This window comes from Remersonia thermophila, chromosome 1, assembly GCF_042764415.1.
Source record: "Remersonia thermophila strain ATCC 22073 chromosome 1, whole genome shotgun sequence".
Classification (NCBI taxonomy): Eukaryota; Fungi; Ascomycota; class Sordariomycetes; order Sordariales; family Chaetomiaceae; genus Remersonia; species Remersonia thermophila.
In genome coordinates, this window is record NC_092217.1 from 727,499 (window position 1) to 748,864 (window position 21,366).

The window sequence follows — 21,366 nt, forward strand, 5'->3', positions numbered from 1 at the left end:
TTTCAATGCCAATATCTCTCAAGCCAAGCCCTCAAGCACTCGGCGAGGAAAAGAAGAGCAAGAGAGCAAGAGAGAGAGGGTATGTGTGTGTATGTGTGTTTGTGCGTGCGTGTGTGTGTGTGTGTATAGTATGAACTGGGGGGAGAGAGAGAAGAAACTTGGCAAATGTCGGAGGGGGGAGACCCGCCGGTGCTGCACTGTAATACAAGGCAACTTGAGACAAGGTTGCGCTGAATGACTGCCGCTCAACGACGCAACGGACAGCGCCCGCCAATAACACGACAAGAGCGTCGAAACCTCCAGGGGGCCGCGGTGGAATGATACCATCGTCACCCAAACCGGTGCATGTGGGCGTTGGCGTTTTCCAGGTTGCCCTGACGTTGACTTGGCCTACGGACCGCCGAGGAACTTGTGAAGCCGGCCAGAGGACGGGATAGAAAGAAAAAGTGACAAAGGAGCCAGCAAAGCAGTCTTTCAACAGGAGAGCGGTTGATGGAAAAGGGGGTCCACGAGACCCAGCCCGGAGACAATGGGGGAGAGAAAAAAAAGGGCAAACACACTCCGAATAAGAGCCAATGAGGACATGCACAGGAGGGGAAGCTCCGAAGGATGGGTCGAGTCTCGTTCGAATCTTGTGCGTTGGGTCCAGGTTGGGACGGAGAGATCCCACCAACGCGCCGGCTGAACTGTTTGTTGAGGCTCCGAAGCCATTCACCTACAAAGAGAGAGAGGTGGACGCCAATACGAAGCATGTACCCATGAGGCACACCTTTCATCCGTAATGAGGTGATACCGGGCCCGGGAGCCAAGCCAAGACAGGAGGTTGATCTTTGGTGACAACATTCAGACTCTCGTCTGGGTGAACCGAAGATGTAATTACATGCTCCATGCGTTGACGACCTCCCGCCGGGACGGAGGCTCACGGCTCAGCTCAGCTCAGCTCAGCTTAGCAACGCCATGCAGAGGAATGCTGGGAATCCGTTACTATCGAACGGAAGAAACAGAAATAATATCAACAATAACAACAACAAAAAAGCCTCCCTATAGTGTACTTTTAGGTATACAGGAAAGGGTAATAATAATCGAATGAGCCCCCCCCCTTCCCCCCCCCCTTCCCCCCCCCCCCCCCCAACAAAGTGTAAAAAAAAGCACCACCCAAGAGACACGACAGTTGACTCCCGTAGCCTCTATCCAACCAAAAACGCCTGGCGCCCTCGCGTCCTCCGTTTTACCAACAGGTTTTTCTTTCGTTTCCCTAGCTTCAGGCTGTCGGACGTTGGTCCCTCCGCCTTTAGGTCTCGGGTCCCTTTTCCCTCTAGTCGATGAACCTCCTCTCAAACTCCCTGACCAGCTTGGGCGTGATCTCGTCGCTGCTCAGGCCCTCCACCTCCCACAGCACGCCCTTCTTGGCGTAGTGCTCGAGCAGGGGCTCGCTCGTCTCGCGGAACCGCTCCCACCGGGCGCGGTAGACCTCCTCGCTGTCGTCGGCGCGGCGCACGAGGGGCTCGCCCGTGACGTCGTCGCGGCCGGGGACGCGCGGCGGGTTGTAGCTCGTGTTGTAGACGCGGCCGGACGGCTCGTGGACCCAGCGGCCGCCGATGCGCTCCATGATGACCTCGAGGGGCGTGCGGATCGACACGGCCAGGTTGATGGGCACAATGTCGTCGAGCCGGTCGGCCTGCGCCGCGGTGCGCGGGAAGCCGTCGAGCAGGAAGGACGCCGACGGGTCCTCGTTGACGCGCGGCGGGCCGTAGGCGTGGAAGCCGCGCGCGTGGGCGGGGGAGGAGAGGAAGGCGGCGGTTTCGGCGTCCAGGGCGGCCGAGCTACCGTTGCTGCTGCTGCTGCTGCTGCTGCTTCCCGGCTCGGTCGCCGCGCCGAGGCCTGCTGCTGCGAGGGTCATGACGTGGCCCTCGGGATGCGCCGGGAAGATCCACCCACGCTGGTGAAGCTCGTTGCTGATGAGCCGGAGCATCAGGTCGTCCGAGACCAGCCCGCCCGACTTGATGGTGTTTTCGACCTTGATGCCTGCAGAACCAAGCGGGAGCGGGTTAGCACCACGGAGGGGGAGAGAAGCCGCATTCGGCATGGCGACGCGAGGCGAGGGGAGAGACGGAGCCAAGCGGCCCAAGCCAACGTACCGAGGGGCGTCCGGTGCTTGACGTTGTGCCGGAGGAGGTCGCCGGAGCTGATGGACGAGAGCTGCGGGAACCGGCGCAGCAGGCGCTCCGATTGCGTGCCCTTGCCCACCCCCGGCGCGCCGATGAGGATCACGCGGGCTGCTCTCCGGAAGCGCATCGTCCTGGAGGGGCCCGGGGCTGGAGCAGAGCGGAGCGGCGAAGAGAGGACGGGACGGGACGGGACGGGGACGAGAGGCGGAGGGGAAGGGGAGGGGGTGGGAAGCGTGCGGACAAGCAACCGGCCGGCACCAGACGGGACGGTCGGGGCGAACAGAGCGGACAGAGCGGACAGAGCGGACAGAGCGGACAGAGCGGACAGAGCAGACAGGACGGTGCGGCTGGTGTTTGTTGGGCCTCTGTGCAGGAGGGCAGGAGACGATGTACGGGACGAGAAAGCGCCAGCAATTCGTCGACGTGGAACGATCCAAGGGCGATCGCGGGTCTGCAATGTCACGCAGCGCAATGTCACGCAACGCAACGCAGCGCAGCGCAGCGACGGGCGTCGGTCGGTCGGTCGGTCGGCCGGCGGGTGGTTACGGGAGGAAACGGTTTACAGAGTGCGGGGCAACGGAAGGCAAGGAATCGGCGCGATGGGCACGTCCACGTCAAAAGGTTGTCCGGCGTGGGAGGGGGGCAAGGGGCATTGCTCTTGGGTTCTCCTTGGGCATCCGGATGGGGACGGTTCGGAGTCAATGGCCAGGCGCTGTGGTGGCGTGTGTTGTTCCTTTTCTTTGCAACTATGAAAAGCCTGGAATCCTTCGGGACCGTCATTCGCTTCCTTCATTCACCCCCCGCCCCCCGGTTCTGGAACTAACTTTATCCCCCCCCCTCCCCTCCAGGAACGAAAAAGGTAAATAAATAAACTCCCTCCAAGATGCCTTGGCGGGGCGGACGGGCCATCTTCAACCCAAACATGCGGCCGGATTCGGCACCTTGGCGCTCCGCTCACCCAGACCCTCTCTCCCACCAGGGCTCCCAAGGGAGCGAGCCCGCTTGTTGTCTGGGGGTGGTTGTGGTTTTTGTTGAGGCGAACCCGGATGTCGCCTCAGGTTCCCTCCGGGCCCGACTTGCTTTGCATCCACCCATCTCATCCACTCACGCTCCCTGCCCAGGAGCCCAGGAGCCCAGGAGCCCAGGAGGTGGGAACCGGGAGCCTGACTCGAAAAGGATGGCCTGGGGAAACCCGGAACCCCGGGAGAAAGCATGGAGAAATGTCTCTGGGCGCTGAAACCACCCGGGCATCTCCAGCCTTAGCGAGAAACCTCGGGCCACCCTGCCAACGCTGGGAGCAGGGGAGATGCCAGGCCCGACATCGCTGCTGCTGCTGCTGCTGCTGTTGCTGCTGCGTCAAGGGGCGCTGAGGCAAACAAACATGAGAAACCACCCACCGCCCGTGCCTGGGTGGCCGACACCACACATACACACACACACACACACACACACACACACACACACACACACACACACACACACACACACACACACACATACACACATACACACACAAACACATACACACACGCACGCACGCACGCACGCACACAAAAAACCCCTCGTTCTTTCCCCCCCCCCCCTCTCTTGGGGGATCTTGAAGAGATGTGGCAAAACCAGCTGGTTGGACATTGGTCGAGGGCCCGCGTCTCCACGATCTCCACGGGTGTACGTACATCAGGTACTGTGTACTTGTACGCTAGTTACTGGTGTAGTAGTACATACTAGAGTTACCGCGTCAGGTAAGGTTGGCTTCGCTGGCAGCTGTATCAGCTGTCACGTCTGTGTTGCAGCCCGACACACCTGGCAGCCAAGTGCCCGGATGCCCAACCCAAAGCCCCATGCCAGCCAACCACAGGCCCGCCCGGGGGCCCCGTGGTGGTCACGTGACTAGCCCGGCTTCCCCTGACTCGCCCGTTGGCCGCGGGGCGACGATCTCCATTCATGCAGCGAAACGCAAAACAGCGAAACGTCTCCCCCCCCGTTCCGCCTCCAACAAAAGCGCCCCCCCCCTTCTCCCAGACAGTTTGCATGCAACCGGACCCCGTTCGCTGCTGCGGCGTTGCTGGAACCAAAACTTCGCCCTCGTGTCCTCTGTGCTGCATCTTCTTTTAAAGCCTGACATTGCTTGTTCCCGACTTTTTTTTTTTTTTCACTTCCTCTCCTTCAACATACACGGTCCCTGGCTACACGTTGCATCGCTCGGGAAACGCTCTCTCGTGGCTTGTGTTTGGGTCTGCAGACGGACCGACGGCGACGGCGGCTTTGTGTGTTGGAGTGTGTGCCGTGTCAAGCTCCAGAACCTTGGACCCCCCCCCCCCCTGCGTTTTCTCGTCTTGCATCTTGCATCTGCACCGGGACCTGCGTTTTCTCGACGTTTCTCTCCGCCACTCTCCATCCGAACCTCCATCGCAAAAACAAAGACACAACAAGACACGCATTCGATCGGGATTCTCTCAACAAGTTTCAATTCACCCACTTCCGTGTCCTGCCGCGGATCCATCTCCTCCTATCCGACACACGCCCGACCCTATTTTCAGACTTCCGCCATGAGGCCCTCAACGCAGGTCGCTCGGAGGGCGCTGGTCGTCAATCCCTTCCTCGGCACCGGTGGGTCCCCCCGTTCCCTCTGCGTTTTTGATGCCATCTCCAAACGCATCGCTCCCTCGCTCTCCTTGCTAACGTTTTTTTTTTTTTTCTTTTCTGTTCGTACAGGCCGCGTCCTGCCCCGATCGGCCCTCCATGCCACCTCGTTCCATCTCGCCCGTCGCGCCCAGACCCTCGGTCCGGCCTCGGCCCTCCTGATCCCCATCCGCACCCTCACCACACAAGGAGCTACCACCCCCGGCCTGCCCGGCGGGCCGCCTCCGGGCTTCAATCCCGAGGAAGCTAAGAAGCCCCTCCCCCGGGAGCCCGTGAGCGCCGCGACCAAGCCCGCCAAGGACGCCGCGAAGCTCAAGCCGGCCGACGCGTCCGCGGTTAAGAACGCCGCAGCCGCCGCCGCCACTGCCGCCGCTGCCGAGCCGAAACCAACCTTGGGCGTCGCCGCTTCCGCCGCCGCCGCCCCGGCCCGGCTCGTGGCCGCCAAGGGCGCCGCCGCGTCCGTCCCGGACAAGGCCGAGGCCAAAAAGGACGAAAAGAAGCTGACGCTGGCCCAAAAGATCAAGAAGGAGGCGCAGCACTACTGGGATGGCACCAAGCTGCTGGCGGCCGAGGTGCGCATCAGCTCGCGCCTGGCGCTCAAGATGGCGGCCGGCTACGAGCTGACCCGCCGCGAGCACCGCCAGCTGCGCCGCACCGTCCAGGACCTGGCCCGCCTCGTGCCCTTCTCCGTCTTCGTCATCGTCCCCTTCGCCGAGCTGCTGCTGCCCGTCGCCCTCAAGCTGTTCCCCAACATGCTGCCCAGCACCTACGAGGGCCAAAAGTCGCGCGACCAAAAGGCGTCGACGCTGCGCGCCACCCGCCGCGAGGTGAGCGATTTCCTGCGCCAGACCCTCAGGGAGACGGGCCTGCCCGTCACGCCCGCCACCACGCAGCGCGAGGAGTTTGCCGAGTTCTTCCGCAAGGTCCGCGCCACCGGCGAGACCCCCACCGCCGACGACGTCATCAAGGTGTGCAAGATCTTCCGCGACGACCTGACCCTCGACAACCTGTCCCGCCCCCAGCTCGTCTCCATGTGCCGCTACCTCAACCTCAACACCTTTGGCACCGACATGATGCTGCGCTACCAGATCCGCCACCGCATGCGCCAGATCAAGCTCGACGACCGCGCCATCAGCTACGAGGGCATCGACAGCCTGTCCGTCTCGGAGCTGCAGGTGGCCTGCGCCGCCCGCGGCATCAAGAGCTACGGCGTTTCCCCCGCCCGCCTGCGCGAGGACCTGCAGACCTGGCTCGACCTGCGCCTCGTCCAGGGCGTCCCCTCCACCCTGCTCGTCCTGAGCAACGCCTACATGTACGGCCAGGCCGACGGCAGCGGCGCCGAGGGCGTCTCGAGCCAGATCCAGGCCCTGACGGGCGTCCTCTCGTCCATCCCCGAGGAGCTCTTCCACGAGATCGAGCTCGAGGTCCACGACGCCGAGGGCGCCGCCACCAACCGCCAGCGCCTCGAGGTCCTCAAGGAGCAGCAGGAGCTCATCAACGAAGAGCTCGAGCAGGACCAGGAGAACCAGGCCACCGGCTTCGCCACCCCGCGCGACACCGCCAACATTGACGAGCACGAGCAGCACGAGCGCCACGCCCACGCCGCCGCCGATCCGACGTTGGAGAAGAGCCAGGTCACCGAGGCGATGGATGCCGAGCTGGACCGGGCGAGGTTAGAGCAGCAGCAGCAGCAGCAACTGCGGGCAAGCGAGACGGTCCAAGCCAAGGCGAGCGAGAAGTGAGCAAGCCAAGCCAAGCCAAGAAGCCTTGGACCGAACCATCCGATGGCTCCGTCGTTTGTACCAACCATTCGCTCTCACTCTTTTTTTTTTTTTTTTTACCCATTGTTTGTATTTTTTCTCGAGTGTTCAAGAGCAGCGATGAGACTGCTGCGAGACACGCACATGCACATGCACACGCACACGCACACGCACACTCTTCGAGTCCGGCAGACGTTCGATGAATAAGGTTGGACAGCGCCGCGACGCGCCGAGCTCCGCAGCTACAGAGAGCCGGCGATGGGTTGGAGTTTTTTTTTTTTTTTTTTTTTTTTTTTTTTTTTTTTTTTTTTTTTTTTGTTGGGTCGGGACCGTTCTGCGGTGTCTTGGGGGGGGAGGCGTTTCCTTTGTCATCATGGGCGGATATAGACCTCATCTCATAGATCTATCGAGGTGTAACCTGTTTTCGACGAGGTAGCATTTTTTTTTCTCTCGCTCTCGGCGGGTTACTTCTTGAGAATGCCACAATAATTCTGTTTTGGGCCTACGACGAGCCAGAGTCGAATGGTAACAAACATGGATGCTGAGAAGATCTGAGCACGCACACGTCCCTGGAATGGAATGCCGAGCGAGTGAGTGCCGTCTGGTGACGTAGGGTTGCGCAGCACCGCCAGCAGAATAGTTTCATGACGGGGCCGTTTTTGCGGAACAGGCCGGCACGTACGAGATGAAGCTAGAGGGCTTCCCTCTCATGTGTGTTCATTCTCGTTGTATTGGATCCCGTTTGGGCATGACGATAAGGTGTGATGGTGTCTCATCGTCATCATCATCTTCATCTTCATCATCGTCATTGTCATCGTCATCATATCTCTCTACCCCATCCATCCCCCCTCCTCGCCCCCCTTCCGGCTCTTGGGCACACCTGTTTATCACATGAACTTGCCCGCCAGCCCCAACAATCCCGCCGCAGCACTCTGCTGCTGCTGCTGCTGCTGTTGCGGCTGTTGCGGCTGTTGTTGTTGCTGCTGCTGCTGCTGCTGCTGCTGCACCGGCTGCTGCTGACCGTTCCCGCCAGCGACGGCGCCCGCGCCGGCGGCCCCCCCGGCAAGCGCCGCCAAGGCCGACAGCCCCTGCGCCAGCCCGCCGGCGCTGCCGCCGGCGCTCCCGCCGGCCCCGCCGCCTTGGCTCTTGAGGAACATCTTGAGCGCCATCTCGCCGGCCTTGAGGACGACGCTCTGCTTGTCGGTGCCGGTCGCCACGTTGCCCTGCGACGCCTGCCGGTCAAAGAGCTTGGCCGCCTGGGCCATGGCGAGGCCGACAAAGGCGGATTGGCTGCTGCTGCTTTGCTGCTGGGTCGAGGAGGAGGAGGAGGACGAGGAGGTGAAGAGCTTGAGAGCCTCGAGGGCGGCGGCGGAGCCGAGGCTGGAGGAGGTGGCCTCCTGTGGTTGAGGCTGAGACTGCTGCGGAGCAGGGGAGCTGCCGCTGCCGCTGCCGCTGCCGCTGCCGCTGCCGAAGAAGCGTTGGTGGGATTGGACGGCGTCTGAGGGTGGTTAGCACAGGTGCTGTCGCGATTTGGTGGGTATGCTGTGATGCAAGGTAGGTCGGTGTAGGTAGGCGGGATAGGTGAGAGAGAGAGAGAGAGAGAGAGAGGGGCGAAATCGGGAACAAGCGTAGACCCAAAAAGAAAGAGGAAAGAAAAAGAAAAGAACGACTCACCCTCCTCATCAATGTCCTCCGCGGCAATCTGCTCGGGCGCCTTGTTCTGCAAAAGCTTGCCCAGCACGTCGGAAAAGAGGCTGCTGTCCTCGGGCGCGTGCTTGGCCGCCGCCGCCGAGGCCGACCCTTGCAGGTTGCTGGTGATGGCCTCGAGATAGTTGCCGCCCGCGGGGTAGGCGCCGCCCGAGGTCACTGTGGTGGCGGCACGGCGTCAGGAGCTCTGAAGCTTGGACGGGGGGAACTAGCATCGCCCCGGGGCTGGGAGCATGGAGGTAGGGGTACCATTTCCGCCGCTGGGGGCCTGCGGCGGCTTGTTGGCGTTGTCGTTGCCGTAGCTCAGGGCCGACTCGACGGCCTTGCCGAGAAGCTTGTCCATGGCGACTGGTGATGGGAATGATGAGCTGTCAACAACAGCAACAACGACGACGACGATGAACACGGCAGCGGTAGCGGTGGTAGCGGTAGCGGTGGTGGGGTCGGTAATTAGGGGGACACGCGAGAGGGTTTGAAAACGGAAGCCGGTCAAATCCAAGAGGAGCCGCGCGCCGCTGCTCATATACTTCGCGTCGTACGAACCGCGAGCCGCGAACCGTGCCGATGGACCAATGCGGCCGCCCAACCTGACTCTTGTCTGGTGGAGGAGCTGAGCACAAAAAAGGGGGAGGGGGGGAGCTCAGATAGGTGGCAACGCTGTCGGCCTTGCCCGCCCGCCCGCTAAGCTAGAGCAACATGTACTGCGTTCATTGTAGGCCCCTCAGCGGGGTAAAAGGTGGACAGGGGAGGGCTCAGCTGCACAAGGGTGGGCTGGATTGCATGCAAATGTGGTGGAGAGAAGAGGGGGGGAATGGTCCGCGGAGGGTCACAGATGATGGAGCGTTATCGTGACAGAACCCCGGGTTGGAGAGAGGAGGGAGAGGAACGTTGTGCTGCTACGGCACGGAACCAACGCCGCTCGGTGGGGGAGGAGGAGGAGAGCGAGGAGGGTCTTTAGGGATCTAGACCGATGGATCTCAAGGGGTCCAACGGGGAGGGGATGCACGGTTCGTCAACCGTCAATCGTCTCCATTCGGGATGCCGAAGCTGGGGGTGTTGACGGCCGCGGAGAAGAGAGCAACGCTTGCGGCTTGCGTGGCCCCCTTCCCTGCAAGTCTCCTACGCCCCACGTTGCCCGCCATTACTACTAGAAAATAACTGACATTGTCCCGCGCGGCCGTGTACGTTCAACCGTAGGTACCTAGCTTTTTGGGAGGGGGTGTGTCCATCATGGCCAGCGGTCGCTCGAGTGCCAGCCTCGAACGCCGCCCCCTCTCTTCCCTCCCCGGAGCGAGCCGGAGGCCTCGCCATCCAAACCCCGCAGCTTTGCATTGTTGCATACCTATGGAGGGGAGGGGAGGCCCAACCAACTTATCCCGTATCTGTCGCGAACATGGCAAGATCCAAGTCCATGGCGGGACCTTGGCTGATGCTCTTCTTCTTCTCCCGCTTGGCCCACCGAAGCCCGCAGGCGTTGCAAAGCGTCTTGGGCCCGTTCGGTCCTTTACGCCATTCGGGGGATTCCAGCGTGCCTGGATGAAAAAAAAAAAAAGGCTTTTCGTTAGCGATGGGATTCGATACGTAGATGAAGGGAAGCGCGTAAAAAAAAGAGGACAACTCACCACAATCCGTGCACACGTGCTCCTCGGCCACCTTCTGCTTTTTCTTCTTCTCGCCTGCGCGCGCATCCTGGTCCGGCACGATGGTGATGCCGGCGTCGCCGGCGATCAGCGCGGCGCCGGGGTTGCCCGTCGTGATCCCCCGGCTGCGCTCGCCTTCTTGGTACCGCAATCCCGTGAGCAGCTCGATCCTGTCGGCATACGTCGCCCCGAGGGATGCCATCATCAGCGGCCGCGCGCCTGCTGCGCCGTCGATTCCTGCCCGGCTGCTGTTGGACGACGCCGACGTGTGGCTTTGCTGCTGCTGCTGCTGCTGCTGTTGTTGTTGTTGTTGCTGCTGCAGCTGCAGCTGCCATGCCCGCTCCGACTCGTCAAACTCGTCTTGCTCGTCGCGACGAAGCTCGGCGATGCGCCTGCGGAGGCGCTCGTTCTCCATCTTGTGCTCGAGGAACGAGTCCAGCAGGGCGGCGTTCTTGGTCGGGTAGGGGCGGGCGTTGAGGAGGACGGCTTGGCAGAAGGGCGTCTGGTTGACCGGGTTGGGAGCGAAGCCGGCGTCGGCGATGTGCGCGTGGCCGATGGCTTCGAAGACGGCGTAGCTGCCGTCGCGCTTGCACATCCGATAAAAAATGCGCAGCGGCGCGCCCGACGCTATGGACTCGCTCATCTCGGCCATGAAGACGCCCACGTCGTCCGGGTGCAGCAGGTCCCTCATGAGCAGGCCGAGGAGCTCGGTGGGCGCGTTGCCCGTGAGCGCCTCGGCGCTCGGCGATGCGTAGCGGATGCGCCCGTTGGTGTCGAGCACGAGCACCAGATCCCGCAGCTCCTCGACGATCCTGCCCGTCCAGTTGCGCCGCTTGGTGAAGTCGGGCAGGGCGGAGGCGCTCGAAAAGGTGCCACCGACAGGCCCTGTCAGCCCGGCGCCCGGATCCCTCGAGGGAGGGCCCGAGATGGCGGGAGCGGGAGCGGGAGCGGGAGCGGGAGCGGCGGCGGCGGCGACGTCATCCTCCGGGGTGAAGGCCGAGGACAGCGGCCCCTCGATGGCGCCCGGGACCGTCGCCGGAAGCAGCTGCTGGCCCGAAAAGGGCGGCGTCATTGGAAACTCCGAGTTCAAGGCCATGCCCAGGGGGCCGTTCAGGGTGAAGAAATAGGGCGTGTTATCCATGGGATACGACGACGAATCATCACCCGGGTTGGTGTTCATCTGCACGGCCAGGCGGTCCTGAGGGTCAGCGACGACGGTATGCTCTACAGAGAAGCGACAGGGCGGACCTGGTCGAAGGTCTCGGAACCCACGTTCGACGGCATCATGAAGTTCATGAAGCCCGCCGGAGGAGGGTCGCCGTAGGACATGATGACGAAAAAGCGCGGGAAGAAAAGGAAGAGGAAGAGGAAGAGGAAGCGTGGAACAAGATGGTGGGCTGCCGCGATTCGGGAGCCAAGACCGGCCTAGAATGTTGGAGGCACGGAGGGTGGGATCGGGCGGCGGGCGAGATCTAGATGCACCATGCAGCGAGCTGTCGATGGCAAGACAACTCAAACAAAAACACGATCCCAGCTCGTCTTTTTTTTTTTTTTTGGGGGGGGGGGGGGGGGGGAGGTGATGTTGTTGAGATGGTTGGAGAACGGAGGAGAACGAAGAGGGGGGGATGCCCTAGGCAACGTAGAAGAGGCGTTGGCCCCCCCCCCCTCCTCTCTCTCTCCCCCGGGCCCCAGACGAGCTAGGTCAATTCAAACAGTAGTACTACGGCAGCATCGTCGCACCTCTTTGCTACACCTGGGGTGAGCTGATGATCCAGGTAGACGCCGACAGCCTAGAACGGGACGGGATCGCCTGGTCTAGGCCAGCCGGGCGATAGGAGAATGAGATGGCTTCATAGGCCAGTCCAAGGCTACTGCTGCTGCTGCTGCTGCTGCTGCTGCTGTACGAGCGGAGGGGGGGGAGGGGGGGGGGGGAGGCTGCGTTACCGAGTGGAGGCGCGTGGGTGGCCGAGGTGGCAGAGATGGGATGGGAATGGGGGATAGGGATGGGAATGGGGAAAAAAAAAAGGCAGGGTAGGGATAGGATGGGATTGTGTTGGGGATTTTCGTCATGGGCATTTTGGGTTAACGGAATTCGTGCGTCAAAAACAAGGAGGCGCAGTTCCAACCGAGTAGCTTTCGCCGAAAGTCGCCTTCTTGGGTACCTGCACGTCGCTGCATGTATACGCATGTGTCCACACACCCCGTACATACCGCCTACGTCCATACGTACAGCGCCGTCGGGCGGCCGGCAAAAAGGTACTTGGCACGGAGTACACACTTGCTGCGTACACCAGAGGTACAGAACCCGGCAGCCGCAGAAAACCGCGGTAACCACAGCCAGAGATTTGGCCACCTCACCCGCGGAGCTGAGCAACCTCGTCCGGTGGACGTTACCAGGGACGCCCCTTTATCCCGCTGCCGGTGGTATCCGGCTCAAGGAGCCACCCCTCCCCCGAACCATGACGCTCAAAAACAAAAACAAAAAAAAAAAAAAAAAAAAAAAAAAAAGACAACTCCTTATCGTGCTCTGTTCATAGGTCTGGCTCTGGCTGCGTTGGGGTTGGGAGCACGGTTCGGGATGAAGCAATGGATGGCGAACGGCTGTGCTACCCTACCTACCTCAGCCAACGGATGGCGCATCGGCCCCCTAGCGCGTTGGCGTTGGCGCTCCTGCAGCAAAATACATAACGCAGTACGTATGTACATACCGGATCGAGCCCGGCTTGGCCACTTTTCCATGTCTGGCACTTGCGGCAGATGCCTCCCACGTAGCGCATGTACTGTGACATACACAGTAGATCCTGTGCACGCTAACTATACTACGCAGTAGTTCGTGGATGTACATAGCAGAGGAGGAGAGGGGGGGAAGGGGAGGGAGGAGATTTGAGAAAGAGAAAACCAACAGGAAAGAAAAAAAAAACAAGAAAAAGAAAAAGAAAAAAAAAAAGAAAGAAAAAGAGAACAGCGGTGTTCACAGTTTCGGTGGCTTCCCCGTTGCAAAGAAGATGAAGAGGAACCGAACATCCATCCACATGACGTCGACCCGGGCTCCACTGTCCACTGTCTTGATCGGATCTCGCGGAACCTGGCACTTTACTTGGAACAAATGAGACGAATGAACCGACTGGCAGACAAGAGACATACCTAACTGTAGAAGTGATGTAACTATCAAGACACAAGACACAAAGGAAAAAAAGATGGGGGGGATGATTTCTCTTGTTGCAGATGCATGGCTGCTGCTGTGTGGCTTCTGCTGTGTGGCTTCTGCTGTGTGGCTGGAAGGGCGCACACGCCCACGCCTGCTACAACTAGTTATAGTACTGCGTACACAGTAGTTACGCCTGCCGCATCCTTGGCGGGTCACCTCCCAAGCCCCACCTTGCTGCCTGGGGATTCTGATCACGTGAGGACGCGCCGCGTTTCTCGGGGCTCCTTCGCCCCGGCCGCAAATCTCGCGTCTCCCCCATGCTTCCCTGGAAAGGTACCTGACCGTTGCATGCAACGCCCGTCGCCTCGTCAGCTACAGGCACCCGTGAGGGACCCGCTGCCGAATCGGAATCCCCCAACCATTGATGGTTGAAACCGCCGGCCTTTCTGTCCGTCGAGGCCTGATATGACACGGCCAAGCCCAAGCCATCGAGCCGCCCCCGCCGAGCAAGTCCAAGCACCATTTCCACCGGCGTCATCGCTGCCCCTCGGTTGCCAGCCATGTCGAGGATAGAAAAGCTCTCCATCCTCGGCGTGCGCTCCTTCGGGACGCAGCACCCCGAGACCATCGCCTTCAACACCCCGCTCACCCTGATCGTCGGCTACAACGGCTCCGGAAAGACCACCATCATCGAATGCCTCAAGTACGCCACCACCGGCGAGATGCCGCCCAACAGCAAGGGCGGCGCCTTCATCCACGACCCCAGCATCGTCGGCGAGACGGACGTGCGCGCCCAGGTCAAGGTCTCGTTCCGCTCGACCGTCGGCGAGTCGTACGTCGTGACCCGCAACGTGCAGCTCCTGGTCAAAAAAACCACCCGAAGCCTCAAGACCCTCGAGGGCCACCTGCTGCTGCGCCACAACGGCGAGCGCCACGACATCTCGTCGCGCGTCGGCGAGCTCGACAAGCTCGTCCCCGAGAAGCTGGGCGTGTCCCGCGCCGTCCTCGACACCGTCATCTTCTGCCACCAGGACGAGTCCCTGTGGCCCATGAGCGAGCCGGCCGCCCTCAAGAAGCGCTTCGACGAGATCTTCGAGGCCATGAAGTACAGCAAGGCCATCGACAACATCAAGACGCTCCGCAACAAAAAGGGCGCCGAGCTCCAGGTGCTCAAGGAGCGCGAGGCCCAGGACAAGATCAACAAGGAAAGGGCCGACAAGGTCTTCCGGCTCATGACCAAGCTCGACACCGAGATCCAGGAGGGCCGCGCCCGCTACGACGAGCTCACCGAGCAGATGGACCGCGAGAGCGCCAAGATCAAGGAGAAACGAGCCGAGGCCGCCCGCTACCAGAGCATCGTCAACGACCTCAAGACCAAGATGGAGCGGCTCGAGTACAAGAAGGAGGCCATCGAGGAGCTGCGCCGCCGCATCGACGAGCTGCCGGACTCCGACCGGGAGCTCCGCGGCACCCTCGACGAGTACGAAACCACCATTGAGAGGATCGTCGCCGAGCGGGACGGCAAGGCCGCCCGGTTCCACGACCTCCAGGCCGAGCTCAAGGCGTGCCGCGCCCAGCACACCGCCAAGGCCGCCGAGCAGGGCAAGCACCAGTCGGACAAGGAAAAGTACGAGCGCCAGCTCGTGGCGCGCCGCGCCATGGTCCACGAGGCGGCGACGCGCCACGAGATCCGCGGCTACGACGGCGACCTGGACGACGACAAGGTGGCGGCCTTTTTCGAGCGCATCCAAAAGATGCTCCACGACAAGAAGCGCGAGCTCGAGCGGCTCCAGCGCGACCACGCCGACGAGCTCGACAAGAAGACGGCCGCCATCACGGACCGCGAGAGCCGCAAGGCCTCGCTCCAGCGCGACCGCTCGGCGGCCAAGCAGCGCATCGCGGCCGTGGGCCAGGAGACGGCCGCGCTCCAGGCCGAGCTGGCCGGCCTCGACATCGACGAGGGCGCCGAGGCGGTCCTGCGCGCCGAGATGACGGAGCTCGAGGGCAGGATCGAGTCGGCCAAGGCCGACGAGCTGCGCTCCGACCTCGACGGCCAGATCAGCAAGGCCAACGACGACATCTGGCGCCTCGAGGCGCAGGCCGCCAAGCTCGCCCGCGAGCTCGTCGAGTGCACCCGCCTGGCGTCGGAGCGGGCCCAGCTCGACCTGCGCAAGAAGCAGCTGGCCGAGCGCCGCGCGGAGCTCGGCATCCTCCAGGGCACGTGGAGCGAGCAGCTGTCGGCCCTTCTCGGCAGCGGCTGGCAGCCCGAGACCATCGAGTCCGAGTTCCAAACGGCCCTCCGGCGCCAGAACGACGCGGTGGCCGAGCGGAGGCGGCGCAAGGAGGCGACCCAGCAGGAGCTCAAGCAGGCCGAGTACAGGCTGTCGAGCGCGCGCGACCGGCACGGCAACATGTCGTCGGAGAGGGACGAGTGCAAGAGGGCCGTCGCCAAGGCCCTGAAGGACGTCAACCCCGAGGCGCCGCCGGTCGAGGACTACGCGGCGGAGCTGGAGAGCCTCGAGAAGGAGCTGAGCCAGACCGAGACGGACCTGCGGCTCTACGACGCCATGAAGAGCCACTACGCCAGGGTCCAGGACCGCGCCGAGCGCGCCAACAAGTGCTACTATTGCGAGCGCGACTTCAAGGACCAGGAGCCCGTCAAGTCGAAGCTCCTGGCCAAGATCGCCAAGAAGCTCGGCGACGAAGAGAAGCAGGAGCTGCTGCAGGATCAGGTCCACCTGGAGGAGCAGATCAAGACCCTCAAGGCGGTCCGCGCAAGGTACGACACGTACGTGCGCCTCGACGCCGAGCTGCCCTCGCTGGCCAAGGACATGGCGGCCGTCTCGGCCCAGCGCGAGGAGCTGGTCCGGCGCCTCGAGGACCAGGACCTCGCCTTCAAGGAGGCCGACGACCGGCGCCAGGAGATCGAGGCGCTGAGCAAAAACGTGCTCAAGATCGCCCAGATGCACAAGGACATCCAGGAGGCCGAGCGGCAGGTGGAGCGGTCGCAGCAGTCGTCGAGCGCCGCGACGCGCAGCCCCGACGAGATCAACGAGGAGCAGACGGCGTGCGCCGAGCAGACCCGGGCCGCCCAGGCCAGGCTCGGCAAGCTCGCGGCCGAGCGGCAGCGGCAGAAGGACGCCATCAAGGAGCTCGAGATGCAGAAGCTCGAGCTGCGGCACAAGATCAGCACCGCGGCCCAGAAGCTGGAGCGCAAGAGGAGCCTCCAAGAGTCCATCAAGCGGCTCAAGGAGGAGCAGGCGCGGCTGCGCCGGAGCATCCAGGAGGCGGACGACGAGGTGGAGCGCCTCGAGCCCGAGATCCAGAGCGCGCGCGCGGCCCTCGAGGAGGCGCGCCAGCAGGGCCGCGCCAAGGAGCAGCGGGCGGCCGAAGAGCGCGACGCCATCGCGACGACGGCGAGCGAGCTCAAGCGGACCAACGGCGAGATCCAGGACTACCTGGACCGGGGCGGCCCGGCGAGCCTCGCGGCGAACCAGCGGGCCATCGCCGCCCTCGAGGCCACCATGGCCAAGCTCGAGGCCGAGATGAAGGACCTGACGGTCCAGATCAACAAGCTGGGCAAGGACATCGACAACAGCGACGCCAAGAAGCGCAACATCGCCGACAACCTCACATACCGCAAGAACCTGCGCGAGAGCGAGGCCCTGGAGCGCGAGATACGGGAGCTCGAGGCCCGCGACGCCCAGGCCGACTACGACCGCCTCGAGGCGGAGGCGCGCTACCTCGAGTCGCGGCGGGCCAAGGTCACGACGGACCGCGACCGCCTCGCCGGGTCGCTGGGCACGCTGCGCGACGAGTTCGACCGGCTCAACCAGGAGTACGAGCTCGACCTCAAGAACGCCAAGGCCCGCTACAAGGAGTCGCACATCAAGGTCGAGACCATGAAGGCGGCCATCGACGACCTGGCCCGCGGCGCCGCCGCCCTCGACCACGCCATCATGCAGTACCACTCGCTCAAGATGGAGGAGATCAACCGCACCATCGGCGAGCTGTGGCAGAGCACGTACCAGGGCACCGACATCGACACGATCCAGATCCGGTCCGACGTCGAGCCGGGCAGCGCCGCCTCCAGCGGCAGCCGCCGCAGCTACAACTACCGCGTCACCATGGTCAAGGGCGACACCGAGATGGACATGCGCGGCCGGTGCAGCGCCGGCCAGAAGGTGCTGGCGAGCATCATCATCCGGCTCGCGCTGGCCGAGTCGTTTGGCGTCAACTGCGGCCTGATCGCGCTCGACGAGCCCACCACGAACCTCGACAGCGACAACATCCGGAGCCTGGCCGAGAGCCTGCACGGCATCATCAAGGCCCGCCGGGGCCAGGGCAACCTGCAGCTCATTGTCATCACGCACGACGAGGAGTTTTTGAAGCACATGCAGTGCAGCGACTTTTGCGACGACTTTTACCGCGTCAAGCGGGACGAGAAGCAAAACAGCGTCATTGTGCGCGAGAGCATCACGAGGATCATGGAGTAGCGGAGAAGGATGGCGGTGGCGCGTTGGAGGAGGAGGAGAAGGAGGAGGAGGAGGAGGAGGGGCGTTGCTGGTTGCTGCTTGCTGCTTGCTGGCATGGTATGCCGCGTGTACACATGGAATATCTCGGTTTTGGGAGAAGGGCACGCTGGGATTGGCGTTTGTTGGGAGTTGTTGGTCTCTGGAGGCGGTCTCGAGGCGGTTCCAACCACACATCATGTTGCGTGTATCACCATCGTTATCACCATCGTTATCATCATCATCATCATCATCATAAGGACTGAAATCGGAATGGAATCATCTGGGAATCGATCGCATCGATCATCACGGCTCACAGCTCCCATCTGCGCTCTCGCCCGCCCGCCCGCCCGACGCGATTGATGCATGCATACATGTCCCCGTTCCCGGCGTGCTGCGTGCTGGATGATGCTAGGAAGCAGCAGGAAAGGCCCTACGTACAAGGAAAGAAGCCGGGCACAACATGACCGAAACCCGACCGATGGCTCGTTCGAATCTCTTGCCGTCCAACCCAGCCCCGTCCATCGCATCCCAGCACCCAGCACCCAGCACCCCCCTCCTCCCTCCCCTTCCCTCCCCACCGCCAGCCTCGCGAGAGGGCGGCGACCTCGGGGACGCAACCCTAACCTAACCGCCCCGGCTCTTCCCAGCCGAAGCCGCCGCCTCGTCGGCGTCCGACAGGACGACGTCCCCCTCGGCATCCTTGCGGGGCGCGGCCTCGGCGCCGGCGCCCTGCTTCCCCGCCTCCCGGCCGCCCTTGTCCTTCTCCCCCCTTCCGTCGCCGCCGCTGCCGCTGCCGCTGCCGCTGCCGCGTCGTCGCCGTCCTCGTCGTTGTCGTTGCTGTTGCCGTCGCCATCCCTCCTCCGCTTCGCGGGCGTTTCGGACGCGAGGCGGTCCTCGGCGTCCCGCTTCGGGCTCGGCGGGACGCGGTCGGCGGCGGCGGCGGCGGCGTCGTCGGGGCTGGCGCTCCTTTTCCGGTTGTTGTTGTTGTTGTTGTTGGTCGAGGAGCGGATGAGCTCGGCCACGGCGGGCGCCAGGGGGCCCGTGTCTGCGGGGCCGATCTCGGCGGGGCCGCGGGCGTGGGGGATCTCTTCGTCTTCGTCTTCGTCATCCTTGTCCTTGCCCTTGTCCTTGTCCTTGTCCTCGTCGTCGTCGTGGGCGTCCGAGTCGGAGCCCGAGCCTGGTCCGTCCTTCATGGACGCGTCGCCTTCTCCGTCCACCTGCTGTTGCTGCTGTCGTTGTTTTTGTTGTCGTCGTCGTCGTCGTTGTCGTTGTTGGAGTGGTTGTTGTTGCTGTTGCCGCACCGGCGGGGGCTGGACCAGGTTGCTGCGCTGGACCAGGAAGGAGGTGACGCTGGCGCCGGTGGAGGGGATGCCGTTGACCGAGATGGAGACGGTCTCGATGCTGCCCATGCCGTTGGGGCCCTCGATGGTTTCGGTGCTTTCGGTCTGCACGCGGGCCTCGAGGTGGCGCTGCTGGAGCTGGAGCTGGAGCTGCTGATGCTGCTGCTGCTGCTGCTGCTGCGAGGTGGGGAGCGCAGGGGAGGAGCTGCTGCTGCTGCCGCTACCGCTACCGCTACCGCCGCCCGCGTCGCTCCCCTCGCCGTCCTCGCCGTCGCTGCCGTCCCCGTTGACGGCCCGCGAGAGCCAGGGGATCGGCGTCAGGAGCGCGCCGCCCAAGGCCTCGTCCGAGCCGGGGTCGCTGCTGTTGTTGCCGCAGGCGTTGGCGGCGGCGGTGTCGATGGTCATGCTTCCCGCGGGGCCGGCACCGCCGGCGCCGTTGACGAGGAGCGACATGGCGGCGATGTCGGGCAGGGCGGGCGGCAACGGGTAGGTGTTTGCGCCGCTGGTGACGTGGACGACGCGGTCGAGGGCATGCAGCCAGGGGACCAGGTTGCGGTAGTGCTGGCTGGGTTGGAGGACCAGCTCGGAGAGGCGCTGGATGGTGTGCGGCGGGTAGCGGGGGAAGTTGGTGCGCAAGACGGACAGAACCTCATCGAGCATGTCGGCGATGGGCTTGGGGAGGGCGGATGCGGATTCCGAGGGTTGCTGGCTGGGGGGCTCGGCGGCCGGGGCGGCGGCCGGGGCGGCGGCGCTGGGACGCCGAGGGGGCTGCGCCGTTGGGTCGGCATTCTCCTTGTCGGTGCCCTGCGACGAGGGTGTCGCCGTCCCATCAGGAGCGTCGGCGGGGTCGGACGACGGCAGCGGCGCCATCAGGCGCGGCGAGGAGGGTCGCGGGGGTGGTGCCGGGGGCGGCGTCGAGAGGTTAGGAATCCTGAACTCGGTGTGCGCGATCTACGGCGAAACAACAAGCCCCGTTGCGTCAGCGGCCGCTCGGATCGCCGCCCTGGAAATGTCGGGGCAGGCGCTCACCTTTTCGATCCGCGCCAGGACTACCGGCAGCAGCTCCGGCCAGACGGCGCTGTGGCGGGTCAAGTCAGCAAAGCGTTGCTCGAGGGCGGGCCGCCATGGAAGCTCGGGTCGCCAGGCGCTCACCAGTCCATGGAGCCGTCCCGAGCGGCCTGGCTCAGGATCTTGTCGGCGGTATCCGTGTCCATCTCGGCGATGGCGGCGGGGAGGGGGGCGGAGCGGTCGGGGATGGAGCGGTCGGGGATGGAGCGGGTGGGCGCCATCACTTGTCGCCAAAGGGTTGCTGGATCGCGTCGAGGACCAGCGCTCGTCGAAAGTCGAGACGCCCGGAGACCCCACACACGGCGCGTTGTTCGGTTGATGTCATTGCTGGATACCGAACGGTACGGGGTACGTTCATTCACCAATGGTACGGCCTGTTCTGACGGTAAGGGGGGCGGTAACTATCGTACCGCACGGCCTCAGCCACCGGGCAACCTTTCCATGGCCTGGCATTGCATGATTTGTCGCAAGCCGCCGCACCGCCCCGCTGAAAGAAGCTGTTCACGGGCAACTGCTTGGACGTATTGCAGCCGAGCTGCCCTCGTTGCAAGTTTGTAACTGATAGTTATACACCAGCCATGTCTCCAGAAATTTAGTGATGGAAGAAGAAGAAGAAGAAGAAGCCCATCTCAGGCATGGGTGGTTCCGTTTGTTTGGATGCATCGAGCTACTACGCAGCAACTACCGAGCTGCAAAGACATTCTCTGTCCATTCCCGCAATGGGCCTACGGGCCTACAGCTTTACGTGATGCTGCCAGCCCAGGCTGGCTCCTTCGTGTACCAGTACTACTAGGTACCTACCGTACCCAGCAGTGCCGACTCTAGTTTAGTCCCGTCGGCCTCAGTGATGATGGACCTCTCCAAATGGCGCCTCGGTTGGTCAACACGGTAGTTACTTTAGTATAGTTATTCCTTGGTGACCGCACCGTAAACCGATCAATGATTGAGGGGGAGCAGAAATCGATCCCCCTGCGAAGCCGATCCCCAACAACAAGGATTCCTCAGAGGGTCCAGAAGCCAGCCGACAGTCGACGATACGACCACCCCTGGCTGTTCTTCGAAACGGTTTGTGGGGCCGGGTGGCCTCGCGTTGTTGCTGCTGCTGCAGCCCCTTACCACGGAACCAACGTTGCTGTGTACTGTGTATAGTAATACACAGCAGGGCCAAGAGACGGCATGATTCAAGTCTGCCGCTGTTTTTCCGGGACGAAAAGGCCACAAGGGTCAAGGTTGCGTGAGATGGACCCTTTTGGGGCGAGTGGAGCGCGTCGGAAGAGGAAGACACAGGGTTGTTTCCTGCAGAGTCACGGCGTGACGCCTCAGCTCCGGTGGCAGCTGGAAGGGCGGCGGCAGAGAGGCAGGCCTGAGGTGCATGCTT

General features: G+C 63.0%; 6 protein-coding genes across 6 annotated transcripts; 2 read left to right on the forward strand and 4 right to left on the reverse strand.

The window, feature by feature from the left end:
• Nucleotides 1-1,315: 1,315 nt before the first annotated feature.
• VTJ83DRAFT_205 (uncharacterized protein) lies at nucleotides 1,316-2,295 on the reverse strand (the record flags this gene model as incomplete). The annotated part of the gene is made up of 2 exons (XM_071008277.1): nucleotides 1,316-2,025; nucleotides 2,139-2,295. 2 exons carry the CDS (start codon nucleotides 2,293-2,295, stop codon nucleotides 1,316-1,318), a joined length of 867 nt encoding a protein of 288 aa, XP_070869558.1.
• A 2,422-nt stretch (nucleotides 2,296-4,717) lies between these two features.
• Nucleotides 4,718-6,553, forward strand: VTJ83DRAFT_206 (uncharacterized protein; the record flags this gene model as incomplete). Its single annotated transcript, XM_071008288.1, has 2 exons — nucleotides 4,718-4,778; nucleotides 4,884-6,553. 2 exons carry the CDS (start codon nucleotides 4,718-4,720, stop codon nucleotides 6,551-6,553), a joined length of 1,731 nt encoding a protein of 576 aa, XP_070869559.1.
• A 905-nt stretch (nucleotides 6,554-7,458) lies between these two features.
• VTJ83DRAFT_207 (uncharacterized protein) lies at nucleotides 7,459-8,621 on the reverse strand (the record flags this gene model as incomplete). The annotated part of the gene is made up of 3 exons (XM_071008299.1): nucleotides 7,459-8,069; nucleotides 8,246-8,437; nucleotides 8,528-8,621. 3 exons carry the CDS (start codon nucleotides 8,619-8,621, stop codon nucleotides 7,459-7,461), a joined length of 897 nt encoding a protein of 298 aa, XP_070869560.1.
• A 1,028-nt stretch (nucleotides 8,622-9,649) lies between these two features.
• Nucleotides 9,650-11,247, reverse strand: VTJ83DRAFT_208 (uncharacterized protein; the record flags this gene model as incomplete). Its single annotated transcript, XM_071008310.1, has 3 exons — nucleotides 9,650-9,810; nucleotides 9,901-11,098; nucleotides 11,167-11,247. The coding sequence occupies 3 exons, from the start codon at nucleotides 11,245-11,247 to the stop codon at nucleotides 9,650-9,652; spliced, it is 1,440 nt and encodes a 479-aa protein (XP_070869561.1).
• A 2,379-nt stretch (nucleotides 11,248-13,626) lies between these two features.
• On the forward strand, nucleotides 13,627-17,562 carry VTJ83DRAFT_209 (uncharacterized protein; the record flags this gene model as incomplete). The annotated part of the gene is made up of 1 exon (XM_071008321.1): nucleotides 13,627-17,562. One exon carries the CDS (start codon nucleotides 13,627-13,629, stop codon nucleotides 17,560-17,562), a length of 3,936 nt encoding a protein of 1,311 aa, XP_070869562.1.
• Nucleotides 17,563-17,774: 212 nt separating this feature from the next.
• Nucleotides 17,775-20,209, reverse strand: VTJ83DRAFT_210 (uncharacterized protein; the record flags this gene model as incomplete). Its single annotated transcript, XM_071008333.1, has 3 exons — nucleotides 17,775-19,871; nucleotides 19,950-19,998; nucleotides 20,073-20,209. The coding sequence occupies 3 exons, from the start codon at nucleotides 20,207-20,209 to the stop codon at nucleotides 17,775-17,777; spliced, it is 2,283 nt and encodes a 760-aa protein (XP_070869563.1).
• Nucleotides 20,210-21,366: the final 1,157 nt, after the last annotated feature.